The 24,586-nt window shown below is 33.4% G+C and overlaps 1 protein-coding gene across 21 annotated transcripts in view; it reads left to right on the forward strand.

Moving 5' to 3' along the window:
- Positions 1-2,077: 2,077 nt before the first annotated feature.
- LOC18587186 (putative disease resistance RPP13-like protein 1) overlaps positions 2,078-24,586 on the forward strand; it is a 93,272-nt gene continuing 70,763 nt past the window's right edge. For 4 of the 21 annotated variants that reach the window (XM_088810752.1, XM_088810758.1, XM_088810754.1 and 1 more), the window contains exons 1-6: positions 2,078-6,463; positions 7,303-7,431; positions 7,710-7,785; positions 8,389-8,463; positions 9,090-9,189; positions 9,880-9,959. In XM_088810752.1, coding sequence (XP_088666878.1) covers positions 2,331-6,431 — 4,101 coding nt within the window. In that variant the 5' untranslated portion in view covers positions 2,078-2,330 and the 3' untranslated portion in view covers positions 6,432-6,463; positions 7,303-7,431; positions 7,710-7,785; ... (1 more) ...; positions 9,090-9,189; positions 9,880-9,959. Of the gene's footprint in view, positions 6,464-7,302; positions 7,432-7,709; positions 7,786-8,388; positions 8,464-9,089; positions 9,190-9,879; positions 10,450-10,553; positions 10,679-10,766; positions 11,306-24,586 lie in introns of those variants that run through there. The other 17 variants (XM_088810744.1, XM_088810741.1, XM_088810743.1 and 14 more) reach the window with 17 other exon arrangements.

Genomic DNA, 24,586 nt, shown 5'->3' on the forward strand with positions numbered 1-24,586 from the left:
GATGATATTTATATTGCATCGATCAAGAACACTTATTGTTTGTTACATATATACATATGTTTAATTGAAATTCTTTTCTACACATCATTGAAACAATATTTGGCCATTTGCAATTAATTTAAAATTTAGAAATGTTATTTATTTATTTCTCAGTATCATGTCTACTTTAAATATGTTAACTCATCACAATACTTTTTTACAATCATACCAATCATTTTAAATTACATTTCTACACATTAATTACATTTTAAATTCAACAATAAGATGTTAGTAATGTTTCTTGGTTCTTTCCTACTATCGATTACTTGTTGAATAGTCCATCCAGATATCTTGAATCTCATTATTTTCTTTTTGAAATAATAATTATAAGTAAAAGAATTTCAATTACAATCAAATAACCTTCATGTATCACATTCCATCTGTGAAAAGAATTAATAAATGTATCAACATATTAACTTAAAAGTTTTAATTCTTTTTTTGTTTAAACTTGGGAGAAGGGGATTCGAACTTTACTCTTTAAATGAAAAAATCATGTATCAACCAATAAGCTAAATTTTTAAGTACAAGTTTTAATTTAATAGATTATTCATTCGAATATTTTACTTAATAGTAGGTGTATGTATATATTCTCAAAGAGTTTATTTCCAAATTCTTTTCCTCCCTAATATATAGAAAAATAAATAAATTTTAACATATTATCAAACAATTTACAAAAATTTATTTCTTTATTTTCATTTATTGAGGGATATTAATAATTTTTTGAATAATACTATGTAATCTAACGTTATTAAATTTTGATTATTTTTTTTGAATTAGGAACTTCTTGAAACTCCACCTAAGTACTATCCATCTTTTAATATGTTGTTATCATTTATTTTTAATATAATTTTAATAATAAATCATTGTTAATTTATGCTAAGCAAGTGTTATTCTCCGTGTAACAAATTTAGAGATGAGTATGAATGATTTAGTGTTATTCTCCGTGTAATAATTTATGGCTAAAGATGTCCGTCAAACTGTACACACTATTTTGCCAGAGCAATAATGTCTAGACAGCTCGAAGGCTGAGAGCATGGTAAAAAATCTGCAAATGACTGGCAGGTATCTACGTGATGTGTGGTGATGATTACCATGAAAATACAAAACAAAAAACCATATCATGTGGCATAAAAGTATTAATTATGTCATAACGAAAAGATTTATTAAATTCAAAATAAAAATTTAAATATTTAATAAAACGTAATAAAATTGTAAAAATGTAATTGATTTTTTTATATATACAAGTAATAATATAAATAAGAATAACTTTTTTGGATTTTTTTTATTTTTATGTAAATAAAATTGATTATGATCTTCTATTTATGAATAATTAATTTTACACTTTTAAATATTTTTATTTTATATGTAATTAATATTTAAAAATAAATAAAAAATATTCAAATAAATAAAAAAGACAAGATGGGTAAAAAAGCATGTAGGACCATTCAATAAATTTGGAGAGCAACGTACAGCTACTGCCCTTTACCAACCCCACTTCAACAGTATGTTGGTCTGAGTTTCTCGGTTGTTTCCTGCTATCCACACATCTTGACTTGACGTCAACTCCAAAACAATATTCTTTTCTAATTAAATTCCAAGTAAAAATTTTCATTATAGTCAAATAATTTTCACATATCACATATTACATCCATAAAAATATTAATAAGCAAGCCAATTAATAAGTATAAAAGTTTTAGTTTAATACATTATGCATCTAAATGTTTAATTTAATAGTAATGCATGTCTCTGTTATCAAAGAGCAGAGTTTACTTTTTTTTTTTGGTATTATTGATATGAAACAAGATTTATCTAATTTGTAAATAAAAATTTTAATTATATTGAATGATTTTCATTAATTGTTTTATAAATTTATATTATAAAATCAGTTATATAGAATTGAAAAGTTAATTTTCTTCTTATATTTAATTATTATTTGAAAATAAATATTCACACGCGAGAATAAATAACAACAAGTGTAAATATTATATTATTGGAAAGGGTTGATGGGAATGCACAAAAAACTTTCCAACCAAATTAGGCCCAAAGAAAAGCACAACGCTTGACATGACTTGACTTGCTCAGCTTGTCTAGAAACTGGTAACTCTTCACAACCACATTAATTCCCTATGATTTTTTCTGTAATTCCTATCATCACCCAACCTCAAAAATCTAGCAACCGAATTAGATCCAGAAACAGTTTCCACAATCCATTTTTCTTCTAGTCCAATATCCTTCTCTTGGATTTTCTCTCTACTTCAAGTCTCTTGATTCCTTTCTCAAACATATTGACCATGGCTTTCGTTGCAGAGGCTGCTCTCTCTGCTTCCTTTGACTTGTTGTTGGCCAAGATTTCCTCTTCCGACTTCAACTTTGTCACTGAGAAGCGGGTTCGCGAGGAGATTGAGAACTGGAAAAAGACATTGGAGACCATCCACGCAGTCCTTGCTGATGCAGAGGAGAAGAAAATGAAGAACAAGGCTGTGAAGATTTGGCTGGCTGACCTCCAAGACTTGGCTTATGACGTCGATGACATCTTGGACGAGTTTGCCACTGAAGCTTTGGGGCGTAAGTTGATGAAAGCACATCAGGCCAGCACTAGTAAGGCACAAAGATTTGTTCCTACTTGCTGCACTAGTTTGCATCCAAGTTCAATCATGTTTAACTATAAGATGATGTCCAAGATCAAAGAGATTACAGGAAGGTTGGAAGATTTAGCAACAAGAAAGATTAACCTGCAACTAGAGAAATATGTTGGAAGGCCCATGACAATACCAAAAAGCAAGCCAAGCACTTCTCTGGTGAATGAAGCTACTGTACAAGGCAGAGACAAAGACAAGAAGGCAATAATTGATCTGCTTTTGAGGAAGGATGGCAATGATGCTGGAGTTTCTGTGATTCCCATCACCGGCATGGGAGGGATAGGCAAGACAACCCTTGCTCAGCTTGTCTACAATGACAGTAGCATAGGAGATTATTTTGATCTCAAAGCATGGGTATGTGTTTCTAATGAATTTGATGTTATTAAGATAACGAAAACAATTCTAGAATCGGTCACTTTCCAGTCTTGTGATATACATGACTTGAATTTACTTCAAGTCAAACTAAAGGAAAAGCTATCGAGCAAGAAATTCTTGCTTGTTTTGGATGATGTTTGGAATGAGAATTATGATGATTGGACAAAGCTTCGATCTCCTTTTGATGCCGGGATTACTGGAAGCAAAATAATCGTAACAACACGTAATTCTAATGTTTCATCAATTATGAGAACTGTTGCAGACCACTCATTGCAAATTTTATCAGATAATGATTCTCTCTGTATGCTTGCTCATCATGCATTAGAAAGAGGGGATTTTACTGGGCATCTAGACCTGAAAGAGATCGGCATGGAGATTGTGAAGAAATGTGGTGGCTTGCCTTTGGCCATTAAAACTATCGGAGGACTATTGCGCACTAAGGTGAATCACGATGCATGGAACTACATATTAAAGAGTGATATTTGGAATCTACCTGAAGAGAAAAGTGACATAACTCCAGCTCTATGGTTGAGTTACTATTATCTTCCTTCGCAATTAAAGCAGTGTTTTGCATATTGCTCTCTAGTCCCTAAAGATTATGAATTTAAGGAGGAGGAAATAGTCTTATTATGGATGGCAGAAGGTTTTCTAAATGGAGCAAACACTAAAAGGAATATTCAAGATTTGGGTAGCAAGTATTTTGAAGAACTAGTATCAAGGTCATTTTTTCAAGCATCTAACAAGAATGAATCCCAATTTGTAATGCATGACCTAATTAATGATCTAGCTCAGTTCGTTGCAGGAGAAGTATATTTTAAAAGGGAAAGGCATGATGATATGAACGGTCCAATTAATCGCACTCGCCACTCCTCTTATATCATTGGTGGTTATGACGGAGTCCAAAAGTTTGAGACCTTTTTTGAAGCAAAGTCTCTACGAACCTACCTGCCCTTTAAGATGATGCAGCAATGGAGATGCTACTTGAGCAATAACGTTCTCAATGATTTACTGCCGGCATTAAAATGCTTAAGGGTGCTCTCTTTGAAAAGGTACTACATCACAGAAATTCCTTCTTCTATTGGAAATTTGAAGCATTTACGCTATCTAAATTTCTCTTATACCAAAATAAAAAGTCTCCCTGATTCAATATGTAGTCTTTATAATTTGGAGACTCTTTTGTTGAGGTATTGTAAGAATTTTGAAAAACTACCCCTAAAAATAGGGATTTTAGACAACTTATGTCATCTTGATATGACTGATGCAAATTTAATAAAGGAAATGCCAAGTGGAATTGGAAAATTAACAAATCTTCAAGTGTTGTCTAATTTTATTGTGGGTCAAGGTGATGGATTGAATATAAGAGAGATGCAGAATTTGTTAAATCTCAAAGGTCAGCTTTGTATTTCTGAATTGCATAATGTGGATGAAGCTCAACATGCATGGGAAGCTAAGCTATCTAGTAAGCTTGACTTGGAGAACTTAGAATTAAAATGGAGTAGAGATTTCAATGAAAATTTAAGAAGGAAGGAAGTTGAGAAAGAGGTGTTGAACTCGCTTCAACCTCACAAAGATGTCAAAGAGCTTGCCATCAAGTATTATGGTGGAATAGAGTTCCCGGATTGGGTGGAAGATGATTCATTTAAAAATTTGCAAGTTTTAAGACTTGAATATTGTGAAAATTGCACATTCTTACCAGGAGTTGGAAAATTACCACTTTTAAAACATCTCTATGTCAAGGGGATGAGAAGTGTGATTAGTGTTGGCAATGAGTTCCATGGAGTGAATGGGCCAAATGTATTTCCATCATTAGAGACTTTGCACTTTGAAGATATGCCAGAATGGAAAGAATGGAAACTTTATGAAGTTGATGAACAAGGTAAGAAATTTTGTTGCCTTCGAGAACTCTTTATTGAGAATTGTCCAAACTTAGAAAGAACTTTGCTTGATCAGCTTCATTCTTTGGAGAAACTTGTAATTCGTAAGTGCCAAGAATTGGTAGTTTCAGTTTCGAATCTTCCGATGCTATGTGAAGTTGAAATTGATGGATGCAAAGAAGTAGTGCTTGGGAGTTATGATGATCTATGGTCAGTTAAAAAAATCAGTCTTTCAAACATTTCAAAGTTTGCATGTGTAACAAAAGAAATGAAGATGGTAGAGTCGATGAAAGTAGAAGTTCTCGAAATTAATAGTTGTGAGGAGCTGACGTCTTTGTGGCAAACAAAGTGGGGGTGGTTGGCGCCTTTGAGATCTCTTCGTACTTTAGTGTTTGCAAATTGTCCGCAAGTTGTGTGTATAGGAGGAGGGTTAAAGGAGGAGGCAAAAGAAGAGCTTGTGCAATTAGAAATACCGTGCAACATTGAATTTGTGAGATTACGATGTTGTGAAGGGTTAGAGAGATTATCGAAGACCTTTCACAACCTTACATGTCTTACAAAGTTAGATATTGAAAAGTGCCCGAAATTGGTTTCACTTTCAACGGACAACTTGCCTCCAACTCTTAGGACTTTGGAGATTTTTAGTTGTGAGAATTTGGAATGTTTACTGGATGACAAGGAGAATATCAATTTCAGTAGCACATCTCTTCTTCAATCTCTTGTTATTATAAAGTGTAAAGCTCTAAAATCATTATCATGGAGTGGTAAGTTACCCGTGCAACTTAAGAAGTTGGATGTTTATAAGTGTCCAGAGCTTGAATGTTTAGCACGGGAAATTGGGGATAATACTTGTCTTGAATCTATTGAACTCTCCAATTGTGGTAATATTACATATTTACCCCAAGGACTGGACAAGCTCAGCCGTCTTCAAGATATTTCTTTATGGGAGTGTCCAAATCTTGTCCGTCTCCCAGAAGCTCTGCCCAACCTCCACCATCTTCAACATTTGTCTATAGATGGATGTCCAAGGGTGCAAAATTCCATCGGAGAAAGGGGTTTCCCTACCAACCTAACTTCCCTTCAAATCTATGACCCCAATATTAGTAAGGCAGTAATGGAATGGGGATTGCATAGACTCACCTCTCTTACATATCTTTACATTGATGGTAGTAATTGCACAGATGCGACGTCGTTTCCTCAGGAGGAGATAGGAATGAAGCTGCCCCCTTCTCTCATCAATCTTACTCTCAAAAATTTCAAAAATGTAAGAAAGCTATCCTCCAACGGCTTTCAAAACCTCACCTCTCTTCAATCTTTGAAAATCTACCATTGCCCAAAGCTCAAATCCATTCCCCGAAAGGAAATGCTTCCCTCGCTTTCGCAACTACATATTAGGGAATGTCCGGTGCTAAAGAAAAGGTGCAAAAGGGACAAAGGAAAACAATGGTCCAACATCGCCCACATACCTAAAGTAACAATTGATGGTAGATTCATCTACGAATGATGAAGAGGAAGAATCAGAGCATGTCAACTTAGGTATTTTAATCCTACAACAAATTACTGTTATAACTGATTTTTTTCATGTACAAATATATCTACACAAACCATGACATGGGCGAACATTGAATTTTTTTTGCATTTAATTCTGAAATATTTTAGCATGAAATCTTGTGGTTCCTTGTTTATTTGTTTTAGCATTGATAAGTTGCAAAGGAGTAACTAACGTGTTAAAATGGAGATGGCAGGAATTATATTCTGCATATGAATTTGAGTTCCAAAAAAATTAAAATGTGATTTAAAATTCATTTCGAGAGCAATGGACAAGTATTATGCTAACTCATGATCAGTGTAGAGATCAGATAGTTGAAAGCTATTCAATTAATTATGAATTCTGGTTTTTAGTGTGAAGGTTTTGCAACTTTCAGAATATTGTTCCATGGTTCATATGAGTTTCATAATCTGATCTCACTTTTTTGAAGGAAATTCATTGCTTTCTTCATTGTGATTAATTTGATGCAGCTTGCCTATAACTTATATCTTGTTTCTTCAGTTTCGTATTGTCGGGTTTATTCTTGTAGTGATCGTTTATTTGATTTTCTATCTCACCTTCTTTGTAATATGAAATCAGTTAAAATTCCAACTTTCTTTCAGGAGAGCGTTTATTTTGTGCATGATTGAGTCTGGAAATTGTCTTCCTCTTTTGTAAAAGGGGAACAATTTCCAAATTTTGAGACTCATTTTCCATTGACAATCAAATGTTTTTTTGTTGACCATCCTATTTTCCAAATATCAAAAAATGTAGAACTAATTTTGTGAAACAAAAACAATCTTAGTTGAAGCTGAATTCAGAATTAAAACCAATACTTTTATGGCAGGTTTGGTAGACATTAAGAAGAAGCTTCTTAGCATTAGAGTATGAGCAGGCTTGAAATCCATCTCTTTTCCTCTTAATAAATGGGGTTGCAGCTTTCACTTCACTCTGCACATCCTTCAAGCTACTACAGGTGAGAACAACAATTAGAATTTTTCTGATTTCTATCTCCTTTGTGCATATGCATAATTAGTGCCTTCATTTCATATCACCAAATTATGTTCATTATAGTTGATCAAAAGCAGTATAATAAATATAGCCAGCCCACAAGATGTTCTAACAATTAATGTTATATGTTTATTGTTCTCTTCTTCCTTATGCCATGTAAGCATCACAAGTATTTGAGAATCACTGTATTAAGTTTTTTCCTACTCCGCACTAACAACAGAATGCTTTGGCCTTGTATGACAGGATGAACAAAACTCATGATTTTGTATCTCATCCCGATGCCCTGAGAATCAATGATAGAAAGTTTTCCAGGCAGCATGTGAGTGTATCATGTTGAAAGAAAATTAAGATTTTGGGTTCAACTATGATTCTAAATTGGATTTGTGTGCACTAGTGGATTTCTTGATCCTTTCTTCCCAAAAATATGATATTATAAATGGGCAGTGATGTTGATTCAAGAATGTCCAATTCCAAAGAGTTGATGGTTAGATAGCTGTATAGTGTAAGAAATTGTTACTGACTGCCAAAAGTGATTTGATGGAGGAATGGGTGGCTATGGGAAAAATGGATTAGAAAGAGAGCATCTTAGTTTAATGAACAATTAGGCATAGTTTCTACAGATAGTTCACATTTGGTGTGAGATTGTTTCTTCTTAGCACATTCATGATGAGCTAATTTGAATTCATAATGAAATTATTTAATTGTTGCCTTCTATGCTTAGACCTATACAACCTTGGGATGGATAAAGGGTTAAATATATGAATGCTAAGAGTTTAAAATGTCATAGAGAAAGCAACTCAAGTTTCTTCCATTTTCTTTTTCATTGTTGAACTTTTATGTTTCTGTTTTTCTATTTAAGGTTTTCTCTTACAGTCAATATCTGTCTCAAGTTTTAATTAGTATGCCTTGTTTTAACTTTCAGGTAGTCTTTCTCCTGCCAGGTGGAAAAGATGTGAATTGAAGACTTATGATCTGTTGTTGCCAAGAAGATAGTCAGGTAAGTTAATACTGATACGTTGACTTATTAGAATGGATATAGTAAGAGTTATGCTCTGCATTTGATTTCAAGTTCCAAAAAGTTAAAATGTGATTTCGAATTCATTTCAAGAGAAATCTGTAAAGTTCCACCAGAATTGATCTTGAGTTATTCGAGTGGAAAGTTTAACCTCTGATAGTTTCTAGCTTATTAAACTGGTTGAAAGTTTAACTTAAATTTTAAGAGCAATTTGTAAAATTCTCATATAAAGGCTTTCTTGTTGGGAATTTTGGTTTTTAATGTGAAGTTTTTGGAACTCACAGAGAGTTGTTCCATAGTTCATATGGATTTCTTACTCTGATCTAACTTTTTTAAAGAAAATTCACTGCTTTCTTTGTTGTGATTAATACAATACAGCTTCCATATAACCTATAGCTTGTTTCTTTGGTTTTATATTGTTTGTTTTGTTCTTGAAATGATCTTTCTTTGATTTTCTATCTCACCTTTCTACAATATGAAAATCAGTTATAAAATTCCAAACCCAGAGTGCATTTCTGCACTGTGCATGAGCCATGCACTCTGTTTTAGCTATCATTGATGACGTTCCATGGGTGGCGATGAATGTTTGGATGCTATCTTTTCTACAGGAGAGAAATAATGCTTCCCACCTTTATTCACCTTGCGATGAGGGAAATAACGTTCAGTGTAGTTCTTACAAAAAGGCTTTCAAAAGATCTGCATATAGAGGTATGGTGGCAGTTTTTACTTTTGAAATATATTTTAATAAAAACAATCTTTTTGCCCCAAAAAATTTGAAAATAACTTTTAATGAAAACAATGCTTCTGTCCCCATTGTAATATTTACTAAAATTTGGAATTTAGACCCTATGAAAAAAAATATCTTAATACTAATAATGCATAATTAAGTGAACTTTTTCTTCAGAAGGGAAAGCACTAGATATATCAATGCTTCATATTACCTTTAACACTTGTACTAAACCTAAACGAATGTTTCATAAATTTGAGTTTTACAATCAGCTAGATAACTTTGCCCCCATCAAGATAAAATTCTGCACTTATCCTTGTGCTGCCTTAAAAATGGAGAATACTTAATTGCCAGTCATTCATCTCTTTTCAAAAGGAGTGCTGTGTTCAGTTTGTAGCTAAATATTGTACGACTGTTCCCTGCTGAATCAATTGTTAAAAAGTCAGATAACTCTTTTCAAAAGGAGTGCTTTATGCTGATATTGATGATTGATTTATTAATTATGTATAAAAAGAAGCATGCAAGCTCTTAGGTAATACTTCCTGTTTTCCTCCTATTCACTGCACCATGTCTATTTAAAATTCCTCTCTATCATTATTAGTACAATTCTTTTTCACTTTCAAACAGTTAATTAAAGTTTTATAATTACAAAGTGCTTCCCAAACATGCAGGAATTTGAGTGCGAATTACCTAAGAAAGAATGAAATTCAAACCTTTGGACGTAATTCATTGACAACAATTAATACCAATGGTAAGTTTTCAGAGGTCAATTTTTGAATGCATCCTTAATAGAATAAAACCTTCCTCCTAATTATCATGAATGTTATTTTCTCAATTCTCTTTTTCTTTATCTTAAATTCTAAGCTTTGATACTTTGATTCCCAACTTTCAAATAATTTAGTGGAGCGAAGAAGATGATCCCAATGCATTATGAATTTGGAAGCCAGGTAACTATGTACTAATTTTCATGTTTCACAAAATATCAAGTAAAATAGAAGCATCATAATAATGGTCTTGTATTCAATATTCAAATTCTAAAATTCAACATTTCATTGAACCAAACACTAAGGTAGTCATGCTATGGTTTTTGATAAATCAGGAGTATTGTGGCAACCTTGTTATATATTAAGAATAAGATTTTTAGCATTAGAGAATCAGCAAGCTTGAAATCCATCTCTTTTCTTCTTAATGCAAAGGCTGGTGCTTTGACTTGACTCTACACTTCCTTCCAAGTAGTACAGGTGAGAACAACTGCTAGAAGTTTTATGAATTCTATCTCCTTTGTGCCTATTCATAATTAGTGCCTTCATTTGATATCACCAAATTATGTTATTTGGCTCTTCAGGAAGTATTTGTTTCTGTCATCATTCATTGGATATGAGCAGAAGCAGTATAATGACAGTAGCCACTCCACAAGATGTTCTACCAATTAATGTTAGATGGTTGTAGTTCCTTGCTTGCTTATGCCATGTAAGCATCACAAGTATATGAGAATTACTGTATTAAGTTTTTTGCTACTCAACACTAACAACAGAATACTTTGGCCTTTGTATGACAGGGATGAACAAAACTCATGATTTTGTATCTCATTCCAATGCCCTCAAAATCAAAGTTGGAAAGGTTTCCAGGCAGCATGTGAGTGTATGTTTGGGCACTAGTGGATTTCTTGATTCTTTCTTCAAAAAAAAAATCATCTTATAGAGCGCCCGTAAACCATGAGCAGTGATGTTGATTCAAGAATGTCTAATTCCAAAGACTTGATGGTTAGAGAGCTGCATGGTGTAAAGTAATAACCAACTGCCAAAAGTGATTTGATGGAGAATTGTGTGGCTAAGGGAAAAAGGGATGAGAAAGTGACCACCTTAATTTAAATGAACAATGAGGCATAGTTATGGTGTTTTAACGACTTGATGTGCCTCTAGTCTCCACAGACAGTTCATACTTGGTGAGATTGTTTCTTCTTAGCATGTTTTATAAGGTGATTATTGATGTTAGAAATTTAGTTTTTTATTGATAACTTCACGTCATATCGTTTTCTTGTACTAGAGAAGACTTTTGTAATCCTATTATTTTGAGTAGTGGAACAATTTGAACGGACTATGGTCCCGTGGTTTTTCATCTTACCAAGGGGTTTTCCACGTAAAATCTGGTGTCTCGCTTTTATGGGCCGTTGATTATTTCATTTTTTTACATTGATAGCTAATTATGAATGACTACTTTAATTATCATACAATGTATTTGACTGTTATAAGTTGTCCGGTTGTAATGGTAGACTGTAAAGACACAATGCTTAGTGCTACCTTCTTTTCTTGGTTCTACTGATTAACCTTGAGGAGTGATGTTAAAGGAATATATTCAATATGGTGGGTGTGAATTTCTATGAAGAATTGAACAAATGCATTTCCATCATTATAGATTCTTCAATGCCAAGTTGTGCCAGAGTTGAAGGAGTGGAATCTTTACCAAGTTGATGAGCAAATCAGGATCTACACTTGCCTCCATGATGTTTCTGTCAAGAAATGCCCCAAAGTATTGAGAAGTCTACTAAGTCGTCTTCCTTGCTTGGAAACACTTGTGATTCATGATAATTGGTAGTTTTAATTCCAAACCCTTGAAGGCTGTGTGAATTAGAAATTGTTGGGTGCAAAGAAGCGTGACATGAGAGTTCTCTTGATCTTTGCTTATTCAAAAAAAAAGTCTCTCAAGCATCCCAAAGGTTACTTATGATGTTAGGCTTAACAAAAACTAAATTTCTTTGAATCGGTGGTTATCGGAGAGCTTACTTATTTGATGCTGAACATCGGGGGCTGGTTAGCTTCTGCAGGTTTAGGCTTCAACATGTCAAGATATGGAGTTGCTCAAAGTTGGCCCATCTTTCATCAAGTGGCCACTTACTCGTGGGGCTTAGACACCTGCGGATTGACCTTTGCCAAATACTGGAGTCTTTTGCACAATTCTTTCACAATAACACTTGTCTTGAATTCATTTTCATCAGCAGGTGTGGAAAGATTGAGTACCTACTTGATCATGACTGGTATTGCTATCTGGAAAATTAAGTACCATTGTTTCATTTCCTTTATGTGGCACAAGACTATCCATTGTCATGCCAACAAAACCTATGCATTATTGCCTAGCGCCAACAGTATCCATTGCAAAATCTTTAATCATATTGATACAAGGGGTTGCCTCCATGTGACAACCATTAATCTAACAATTTAACCAATGACAAAATTATGATCACCACATCAACCAAATTCAAAGTTCAATATAAGCCAAAGGATGTAAAATATAAATAGTAGCAGGAAAAGGTACAGAAAAGTTACTTTACTAAACAGAAATTTCTTGTCAACTTAATCTTAATTTGCAAATGACCCTTGACATGGTACAATCTAATAAACTAATCATCAACCCAATATGAGAAAAAAAGATGTAAAATGAGATGACAAAAAGTCTAGGTGCAAAGCTCACGGACCACTACCAGCCTCGAATTGGGCACATCAACAAGCGCCCTATCGTTCCGTTGTTGCATATTGGCTATCACATTCAACACTGATTTCACGTTCTCTGGTGCGGATGCCATGGCCAAGCATGTGATGCTGCTTAACAAAGTTTAGTGACTTTTCAATTAAATAGTATATTGGATGTTGTTTAAGGGCAAATTTTGAAATGGAGTTCTTTGAGTAAAATTCTTGAAATCTCCAACTTAAAATAATTAAAAATTAACTATAGGTTAATCCCATAAATAATTTACACATAACTATGCTAGTAGTTAGTAGCTGAGCCAAAAACAAAATACTAGTAGTTAGTAGTAAAGCTACTAGATCTAGTACTATCCTTATTATGTAATATGGTTTATCCATTCTTTAATAATTCAGTTTTATCGATTTTTTTATTTTTGACTTTTAATCATCTAATATCAACTTAAATGTAAACTTGTGATGCATCTTTTGATACTTGAGATAGTGGATTGGTGAAGACTAAACTTGGATCATGTTGATAGAAAAAAAATAAAATTGACTTAAAATAAATATGAAATATAGAAAAAATAATAAAACAGCTATAAATGTTCAAAAAAGAATCATCGACATAATTTTGCAATGATTATAAAAAAGTGGATATTCAGTTTGAAATAAAAAATTATATATTATTACATCAATTATTAGTTTAATAATTTATGTTTACTCAATAAATAGATAAAATTTGAAGCCAAGATGATATTTATATTGCATGATCAAGAACACTTATTTTTTGTTTTATATATATATATATATATGTGTGTTTGTGTGTGTGTAGGTATATATACGTTTAATTATTGAAATTCTTTTCTACACATCATTGAAACAATATTTGGCTATTTGTAATTAATTTAAAATTTAGAAATGATTATTTATTTATTTCTTAGTATCAAGTCTATTATAAATATGCTAACTCATCACAATACTTTTTTTACAATCATACGAATCATTTTAAATTACATTTTCACACATTAATTGAAGGGTTTCATGCATACTCATAGAAAAAATCAAATTCATATAACGCTGCGGAATATAATAATACAATACTAAAACCACCCTTGAATCACTTAGGTAGCCCTATGGATCAGTTAAAGCAAATACAGACAAACATATATTTAGCCATATACCTTGAGAAGTGATTTTCAAAAATCACGTGTCAAAATCCCCCACTTGATTGTAAACTAAAACTTGCTTGTTGCAAACCAAAGTTGTCCATGTGTCCAGCCTCCAATGGTGATCCACATAGATGTCCATTGAAAACCTATACTAGGTTGGGATTATGTGATGTTGTCACGTTATGCTACTAGCCAAGATTTTTTTTTAAAATCTCACTTCTCAAGGACTACTTGTTTTTGGCTTGAAAAAAAGACATGAAAAATTTTTCTTAAGAAAACCATGACTATGGTCCATGAAGAGCCCTTGGCAAGGGGGAGGGGGTGGAGTTTTTTTTTTTGTCCATTTTAAGCTTCTCTTTTCTTGTTCCAACTGAGAAGACCTGAGGACTAAGGGGTGAGTTTTCTGTCAAATGATGATAAAGGTTTCTTTGGCTTGATGGTTATGTCAATGAAAGGAAAGTTGAAAAAAAGAAAAGAAAGGAATACGAAAAAAGAGTTAGAAAGGAAAAAAAGGAAATGAAAATGAAAAAAAAAAAGAGAACAAAATCAAAGAAGAAGAAAATATCAGAGAAAAAAAAAAGGAACAGAAGAAAAACATAAATAATATGTTCAAGAGCACGAACTCTTTGTGTTAGTTTTCTCTCTTTCAGGTAAAGGTGCTCTCGCTATTCGAAGAACACTCTCGATGCTTTGTGTTTTGTCTCCTAGTTGCTATGGCATGGCTTTTTTCCTGGAGTCTTCACTGGCGGGGTATGGGAAGGAGAAAGAGGGGGGTGAGTTTCTAGAGGAGGGGTGTGAGATTGATGAATTATTTTTGAGGGAGAGAGGAATCTCTCAAGTTGAGTGCCATTGAGATGGTGAGGCATTCATGAAGAGAGAGGAGGGTCCATTTAGGGGAAGGGGAGTTAAGGGTGTTTTCCTTCCCTTGTGATTATTTGATTGATTCGGTGATTAAGGGAGGAGGGAGAGGAGTGTGTGAGCTAAGGAGTTGGAAGAAAATAGTGTTGCGAGTTTGAGGTGTTGCAATTGTTTGGTTTCCCTACTATCTTGCTAATTCATTTTTACTCATCCTCTTGGGCAATGTCGTCCTATGGTTCATATGCCTCTCTTAATTAGGTGGTGCACTGCGAGCTTGTAGGACACTATTGTCAAAGGATTTCTGTCTTGGATCATGGGAGTTTTTAGTTGTTGAGTGATCTTTCTCCTTTAGGTTTATGCTGATCTGGTTGGGTTTGTTTTCATATGAATGAGATGTTCTTTCATGGCTCTATTTCGAATAGGAAATGGATGCTTGGAAATCCCTTTTTTGAGAACTCAATTCTCTTTTACCTCTAGGATTATGATGTGTTTGATGCAGTCCTGTTCTTGTTTTTTTGTAGCACTGCTCTATTTGCTCCTTCTTTTGAGTTTGGGATTTTCTTATTGATGCTTTATGGATTAGTATCTAATCACGAACGGATTCCTAAGGAGATTTTTTTTATGTGATTCTGTGGTAGATAGCCCTTTATCTTTTTGGTTTCAGCTCTTTTTCTGAAAAAAGCCTTTTGTGAATTCTTGTGGATATGCCTAGCTTTTTTTCAAGCATTTGAGTTGCTTATATTGGTAAAGAGCTACCTAGTTTTGTTTTTTGACTAGTGTGAAAAAAATTTGCTTTCAACACTATGAAACAGTTCTTTTTTTGTAATTGTATTTATGTTCTACACACAAGCTCTATGCCAGGAAAAGTCTCTAACAATTTTTGAAGACTTTAGATGTCATGGAAGCTTAGTGCTCAATAAAATCACCTTTCAAAAAAAGATGGCGACTAAGGCTTGGGTTTTTTCTTTTATTTTTTTGTCATCTTTTCTCTCTTCTTTTTTAGAAAGTGCAGCACACATATAAAATGTATTTATAGTTAAGTTAAAATGCTAATCCAAGTTTTGATTTATTGCATTTTAATCCTTCCACTTAATTAAACAATTTAATTAAGTCCATATTGGAAATTCCTAATTTCCAATTTAATACTAGTCCCATTTTAATTTCACATTGTCATCTTATTGTGTATGACTCATTAAGTCCCTAACATGTTAGTAATAAATATAAATCAATTTAATTAAGAATTTATATTTATATTTATAGATGAGCAGTATTTAGCAATACATCATGACCACCAAATGTCAAGAGAGTCAATATGGTTCGACTAACCTTTCAATGTACAGTATTTCAGTGTAATTCGATCTTTTCATCATATATCCCGAATAAATAAAAAGCTTGACTCGATGTCTACTTTATAACTTATCCATATTAGTCCTACAGCTTCCATTTTGACCTATTAAGATTGTCTTAGCCAAGAACTTTCAGTCGATGTAAGCTAAGAGCAAATAAGATATGTCCCTTTTCAAATCATTAAAGATTATAAATCCTTTATGGACTGCTCATTCATATTTGCATGCTTTATATCATACAAAAGCACTTTGTTTAGGCATCTGGTCGCCTCTAGACCCGTAAAGGTGAAATTAAAGCATCACAATTCACATTCAAGATGATTGGATATCACAAGTTTAAGGATTACTTACACTACAGACATATGAAACTATTTCTATAGATATTTGAGTGAAATACCAAATGAAACTCTTATAGCAGGTCATGTTTAGTTAACTTGTGATGTAGAATGTTTAGCAGATGATTTCTTGGAGCAGGCTGAGCGTCAAAAGTTAAAATGAAAAGCCCAAAAGTCATAAATGGGCATGTTCATAATTTTAATATTTTCTTTATTAGTTAGGAGTCTACATAGGAATTATAGGTAATAATAGAATTTCCCTTTATTTAATTTACTTGTATTAGAACTTTAAGATAGTCATGTTCTGATTAGGAATGGAATATTTATTTTATTTAAATCTCTTGTTAACTATTCTAGTTGTACTAGACAACTAGAGGTAGAGTTTTGTTAAGATATGAGCCTATAATACTATAAATAGGACCCTTAGGCTTAGTTTTTGAATCATCGAATAATATTACTAAGTTCTTCTCTCAAATTTGAGTTTAAAGTTCAATATTTGAAACTTGGTTATTAACCTTAAAGGCATAGTTAGGAGATAGCCTTTATTTCCACGCTAACTCACTACGTTAGTTGGTATCAGAATGGGGAAAACTCGTCCAATGTAATGGCAAGTGACCCAGTTATGGTAGGCGACAGTTTTCATGGTGAAGATCGGGGAACTAAGGCCTTGTGATCTATAGTGCAAGATCAAGGGGTGGTGTTGAGGGCTTTGGAGCAACGTATGGATCTCAAATTCCAGCTTTTAAAACAACGCTTTAAAGAAATTACAGATTGACTTGATGCTCTAGGCGTAGATGCCAACAATGACAAGAGGCCACGTACTGAAGATAATGTAGCTCTCGGATAGCTTGTCGGCAGACCTGTTCCTACAAACGAGCATAGACAAGAAGTTACATGGAAGATTCAAAAAATGAAGATGATTATGTTACAGCAAGATATGTTGAATATGGAAGGAATGATTATAATGACAGAGATACTCACGATTTCAAATTAAAGGTAGATATTCCTTGCTTTAATGGGAGTTTGAATATTGAAGATTTTGGATTACGAAAATAGAAAGATTTTTCAAATATATGGAAATTCCATAACGAAAAAAGATAAGACTTGTTGCTTGTAGATTGAAAGGTAGGGCTTCTGCATGATGGGAAAGGTTGCAATCTAGAAGGAATCGTAAGGGGAAAACACTAGTTAGAACTTGGCATAGGATAAAGCAATTGTTACAAAAAGATTTTCTTCCTCCTGATTATGAGTAGATTTTATTCCAGCAATACTAGAGGTGACATCAAGGTCATAAAACTATACATGAATATACTGCAGAATTTATAAGACTAGGAAAATGGAATGACCTGAGGGAGACTGAAGGACAACAGGTTGCTAGATATCTAAAAGTGTTGAAGCTAGTTATCAGAGACAAGATAGGGGTACAAGTATTACAAAATTTATCTAAAGCACGAAATATTGCCTTAAAGGCTAGATTAATGTTGCAGGAAAAGAACAGACTTGATTATTCTTACAAAAGTTACAGCGGGGATAATTATAAAGCATCCAACGACAAGAATAAATCAGTTCATGATAATTTTGCACGCAATGACTGGTATAAGGAAGAAAAGATAATTGGAAAGGAAAAAGTGACAGATGCGAAAAAAAGGGCACAAAGCTACAAATCCTTATACTAAACCAAATCCAATGAAGTGTTTCAAATGTAATCAACCTGGTCATAGATCTAATGACTGTCTTTTCAAGAAAGCAATCCATGTGGTGGAATGAAAAAAAGAAGATGATGAGATTTGTTATGGTCCAGATAGGGATAATGACGAGTATAAGGATGATGATGGTGGCCTGAACTATATGGTGAGTAGAATGATTTTGTCTCCAAAACCAGAGGATAACATTCAATGACATTAATTATTTTGAGCTAGGTGCACCATCACTAACCGTTTATTTGACGTGATTATTGATAGTGGTAATTGCAAAAATATTATTGGTAAAGATGCTGTGGAAAGTTTGAGATTTAAAGTAGAGAAACATCCTAATCCATACACTATTGGATGGTTTAAGATAACAAAGAAGATTCATGTAACAGAATGGTGTAAGGTGCCTTTTTCCATTGGTAAATACAAGGATGAGGTATATTTTGATATTATGGATATGGATGCTTGTCACTTGTTATTTGGTAGACCTTGACAATTTGATACTGCAGTACAACATGATGGAAGAGAAAACAGCTATAAATTAGAAAAAGATGGCATAAAGTTTACTTTATTACCAATGAAAGGAAGTGCCAAAACCAAAGCTTTTAAAGTGGAGGAGTGTACTTTCTTTACCCTTACTTATTAGGAGAATGAGATAGAGACTGCTTTCAAGGAGTCAAAAGAAGTGCACACTCTGATTGTGAAACAAGTGTTGTCAATTGAAGAGGATTAAAAAATAGTAGAGCATCTAGAAGTAGTCAAACCATTACTAGTAGAATTCAGTGAGGTGATGCCAAAAGATTTCTTTGATGGTTTACCACCCATAAGAGATATTCAGCACCATATTGACTTGAACCCTGGTGCTAGTTTGCACCTCGTTTCATGATGAGCCTAAAAGAGAGCGAGACTTTTAAAGAGAAAGTGGAGGAATTATTATACAAAGGCTATATCTAGGAGAGAATGAAGCCATGTGCAGTTTCTACCCTAAAACAAGATAGGAGTAGGAGGATGTGTGTGGATAATTGAGCCATCAATAGAATTACTATTGGATACAAGCTCCCAATTCTTAGGCTAGATGACATACTTGATAGGTTACATGGGACTTAGGTGTTCACAAAAATTGATCTTCATAGTGGATGCCACTAGATTCGAATTAGACCTAGGGATGAATGGAAAACAACTTTTAAGATAAAAGAAGGGTTGTATGAATGGCTCGTGATGCCATTTGGGTTGACCAATGTTACTAGTACCATTATGCGATTGATGAATCAGGTACTGAAACCTTTTATTGAAAAATTCGTGGTGGTTTGTTTTGATGATATCCTGATTTATAGTAGATCAAAAGAGGAACACCTTTTGTACTTGTGCGAAGTATTAACGGTCTTACAGAAAATTAAGTTGTATGTGAATTTGAAGAAGTGCAGCTTTATCACAAATAAGTTATTATTCCTGGGCTATGCAATTAGTGCAGATAGAATTCAGGAAGATGAAGAAAAGATTTGAGCTATTAGAGAATCGCTTACCCCAAAAATAATAACAGAAGTAAGAAGTTTTCATGGGTTGGCAACATTCTATAAGTGTTTTATCAGAAATTTCAGTAGTATTGTAGCATCTATTATAGAATACCTGAAGAAAGAGAAGTTCTAGTGGAGAGAAGAAGTTGCAACCAGCTTTTCTATGCTAAAGGAACAGCTATATACTGCTCTTGTTTTAGCATTACCAGATTTGGTACATTATTTGAAGTTGAATGTGATGCTAGTGGTGTGGGAATAGGAGCTGTTCTTTCACAAAAGAAGAAATCAGTAGCTTATTTTAGTTTGAAGCTCAGTGATGCAAGGCACAAGTGGACCACGCATAACAAAGAATTTTATTCTATTGTAGGTGCTTTGAAGAATTGGGAGCATTACTTGGTTGGGTGAGAATTTGTTTTGTACTCAGATCATGAGGCATTGAAGTACTTGAATAGTCAGAAACGAATCAATAAAGACTACATGCCAAGTAGTTTCAGTTTTTGCAGAAGTTTCCTTTCAAGTTAAAGCACAAGGCTGGAGTGCAGAATAAAGTAGCAGATGCATTGAGTATACGTGCAGATCTGCTGGTGACAATGAGACAAGAAGTTGTGGGCTTTGACACAGCCAAGGAATTATATCATACAAATCACGATTTTCACAATACATGGAAAGTGTTTCACAAATAAACCTGTTAGGGATTTTTATGTTCATGATGGTTTTTTAATACGAGAAGACCAGTTTAACATTCCTAGATCTTCATTGAGAGAAAAGTTGATTAGAGACTTGCATAGTGAGGAATTATTGGTCATTTAGGTCATGATAAAACAATTGCTGCTGTTGGATAAAGATATTATTGGCCACATCTGGGAAGGGATGTAACAAGATTTGTGTAGTGATGTTACATATGCCAAATCGCAAAGGGATAGTCCTAAAATACTACTTTATATTGCCTTTACCTGTTCCAGAAAATATTTGGGATGATTTATCTATGGATTTTGTGCTTGGTTTACCTTAAACGCAAAGGGGCATGGATTCTATTTTTATTATTGTGGATAGGTTTTCTAAAATGGCCCATTTTATCCCTTGCAAGAAGTCTTCAAATGCAAGTGGAATAGCCAAATTGTTTTTCAAGGAGTTTGTTTGTCTACATGGTGTGCCTAAAACCATCACTTTAGATCAAGACAGTAGTTTCTTGGTCATTTTTAGAGGACTTTGTGGAAGATGTTTGATCCATCCTTGAATTACAGTAGCACAACTCATCCATAAACTGATGGCTAAACTGAATCAGTGAACAAAACCCTTGGCAATCTAATTCGCAATATTTATGGTGATAAACCAAAGTAATGGGACTTCGCATTGGCACAAGAAGAGTTTGCTTGCAATAGTGCTATTCATAGTGCCACAAAAAAATCTCCATTTTTATTGTGTACACAAAGTCACCACAGCATGCTCTTGACTTGGTTGAGTTGGCTAAAGTTCTTGTATTTAATGTAGCTGCAGAAAATATGGCTAATCAGTTGTAAGATGTTGAAGTAGAGGTGAAACAGAAATTAAAGCAAGCTAATGCCAACTATAAAAGAGTTATAGATCTACACCTCAGAAAGCAGATTTTTGAAGTGGGAGATCAGGTAATGGTGTTTCTGCAAAAAGAAAGGTCTCCAGTTGGGACTTATAGTAAGTTATAGCCTAAGAAGTATGGACCATACCAGATTTTGAAGAAGATCAATGACAATGCATATGTTGTGGATCTACCAGACATAATGGGAATTTCCAAAACATTCAACGTGGTGGATATTTACCTATTTCATTCATCAGATGAACCCTTCTATCCAGATATACAAGTTAACTCAAAGTCGAGTTTTTCTCAAGAGGAAGGGATTGACGTAGAACATCTAACAAATAATTTCTTGGAGCAAGCTGAGCGTCAAAAGCTAAAACGAAAAGCCCAAAAGTCATAAATGGGCATGTTCGTAATTTTAATATTTTTCTTGTTAGTTAGGAGTCTACATTGGAATTATAGGTATAATAGAATTTCTCTTTTATTTAATTTAATTGTATTAGGACTTTAGGATAGTCATATTCTAATTTGGAATAGAATATTTATTTTATTTAAATCTCTTGTTAACTATTCTAGTTATACTAGACAACCAGAGGTAGAGTTTTATTAAGACTTAGGCCTATAATACTATAAAAAGGACCCTTGGGCTTAGTTTTTCAATCATCAAATAATATTACTAAGTTCTTCTCTCAAACTTAAGTTTAAAGTTTCAATATTTGAAACTTGGTTATTAACCTTAAAGGCATAGTCAGGAGCTAGCCTTTATTTCCATGCTAACTCGCAGTGTCAACTTGTTCCTTAACATGCGCCTACATAATATCCCCATATATTTCACATACTTCAACCTATGAGATCAATTGCTTACTTCAACCTATAAGATCAATTGCTTACTTCCAAAGTAAGGAGACTTAGTATGTACCAGTCTTTGAGCATTGTCAATGCTCTTATTCTTGATAATACAATGACCATGAACATATTTAGGAACTAGGCTTTGATGCATAAAAATCTCCTAATTATAACCTTTATAATTTCTTTGCATGGCCATTATGTTTCAAAGGTTTTATCTACATAAGTCTCTCATAACTCCTTATAAATAAACTCATGGATAAAGAAATATCTCATACATTATATAAAAATCCATAATATATTTAACATGAAATATGGCTAACTAATGTAGTGTTTTAGAAGCACAAAATTGATTGGCTTGCAGGGCTTACACTAACATTAATTACATTTAAAATTCAACAATAAGATGTTGGTCATGTTCCTTTGTTTTTTTCCTGCTATCGATTAACTGTTGAATGGTCCATCCAAATATCTTGAATCTCATTATTTTTTTTGAAATTATAATTACAAGTAAAAAATTTCAATTACAATCAAATAACCTTCATATATCACATTCCATCCATGAAAAGAATTAATAAACAAACCAATGTACTAACTTAAAAGTTTTAGTTTTTTTTTGGCACTTGAAGGAAAGGAGATTTAAACCTTACTCTTTAAGCGGGGAGATCATACACCAACCAATTAGCCAAATGCTCGGGTGCAAGTTTTAATTTAATACATTATTCATTTGAATATTTAACTTAATAGTAGGTGTATGGATCTATTCTCCAAAAATTTATTTCCAAATTCTTTTCCTCTCTAGTATATAGAAAGAAAATAAATTTTAACATATTATCAACCTATTTACAAAAATTATTTTTTATTTTCATTTATTGAGGGATATTAATATTTTTTTTTGTATAATATTATGTAATCTAACATCATTAAATTTTGATTTTTTTTTAAATTAGGAACTTCTTGAAACTCCACCTAAGTTCTATCCATCTTTTAATATGTTGTTATCATTTACTTTTAATATAATTTTAATAATAAATCATTGTTAATTTATGCTAAGCAAGTGTTATGGTCCTTGTAACAAATTTAGAGATGAGTATGAAAGATTTAGTTTAAGTAGAAAATCTCTTCTCAATAGTTAATAGATATGTTGTAGTACGTCCAATTAGAATAAGGGAGAACTCAGCTTATAAGATTGTGTGATTTGATCATTTAATTACTACTAAACAATTAACTGATCTGTATTAAAATCATATTATTCTTTTATTTTCTTTAGTTGATCAGCATACGTATAAGAGTGCTTTCTGGGATGAATATTTAGCCATGTAGGAAATAGGAAGAAGAGGATATGGAAAAAGAAAAAAAACACCAGAAAAAGAAAAGAAGATTAGGAAAGAAAGTTAAAAAAAAACAACCAAAAATGGAAAAAAAAAAAAGAGAAAAAGAAAGAAAAGAGAGCAAGAGAAAGAAAGGATATGTAATTACCTTGTGGTTGTTTCCTTTGATTGGGTGTTGTTGGCTGTCAATCCAGTCTCGGATTCTTTGCCTGCTCACTTTGTATGGGCGTGAGGGCTGCCTTCCACGGTTTGTTTTGGGTGCCTGGAAGCATGTCTTTTGTTCCTGCTTCTTTGTGCTAATCTCTTTGGTCGAAAGGGCTCGAGCTGAGTGCTTTATCTCTCGGTGTTTTTTGTCTTTAATTTAGGGGTAGGGTAATCTCTTTTATTTTTTGTTTTTTATTGATTTCTTGTTAAGCTGCCTTGAAGCAGCTGTTATTTTGCCAATTGTACATTTGTTTCGCCCGAGCCGTTCTTGATATGCCATAGGGAGTCTTTGGTAGGCTAACAATGGCTATCAATAAGATAATGTATGTTGCTTCAATTCTATTAAAGAAAAAGAAAACAAGTAGTCAGGACATGCCAGACTATGAAATTTAGCTAGCAACAAACTTAAGAATTAAGAAGAAAGAAGTAAGGATGGATTGACGTATGAAAAATCTTTAAAGGAGAGAATCAAAAGCATTAGCATTTACATTTCATACAAATCCAGCCACAAATTACCTAAACATAATTCTTCAATTTTATGCAACAATCAAGCAGCTAGTAGCTCCATTCTCTTTTATTTTCCTTTACTAGCCCTTAGACAATTCTTTTTGTCGGCACATGACGAACGGACCATGATTAACAGAGTTGAACCACAGAGTTCACGATGAAACATTTGACTTTTTAGGCTCAATAATATTTATATTTTTTCCGAATCTAGATTACTTTTCCCTCTAAAACAAGATTAAAATGAAATACAGAAGTACTCAGCGACGGTGGTATATTCCCTGATTGTCACCATTCTTGATACCTTTATTTCCCCCCGGGAGGCAGGATTTGTAAGGTATCGCCAGTCACAGGGCGACGCCTACAAAGCAGTCTACCAATGTCAGAGCCGATCAAGAACTCCAACTCCAAGTTATTGTGAGCAATAGTGGGGGTGTGATGGAACTGCTTCAATGAAGTAGCGGTTGCTCCATGTTGGGTTGTATCAAGAAGAATCATTAGCATAATTAGGATTCCTAGAGACAAATCCTTTCCCACTAGTCCAATAACTTCCATGTTTCTCTC

This window comes from Theobroma cacao, chromosome 10 (assembly GCF_053813885.1).
Source record: "Theobroma cacao isolate CCN51 chromosome 10, ASM5381388v1, whole genome shotgun sequence".
NCBI classification, from domain to species: domain Eukaryota; kingdom Viridiplantae; phylum Streptophyta; class Magnoliopsida; order Malvales; family Malvaceae; genus Theobroma; species Theobroma cacao.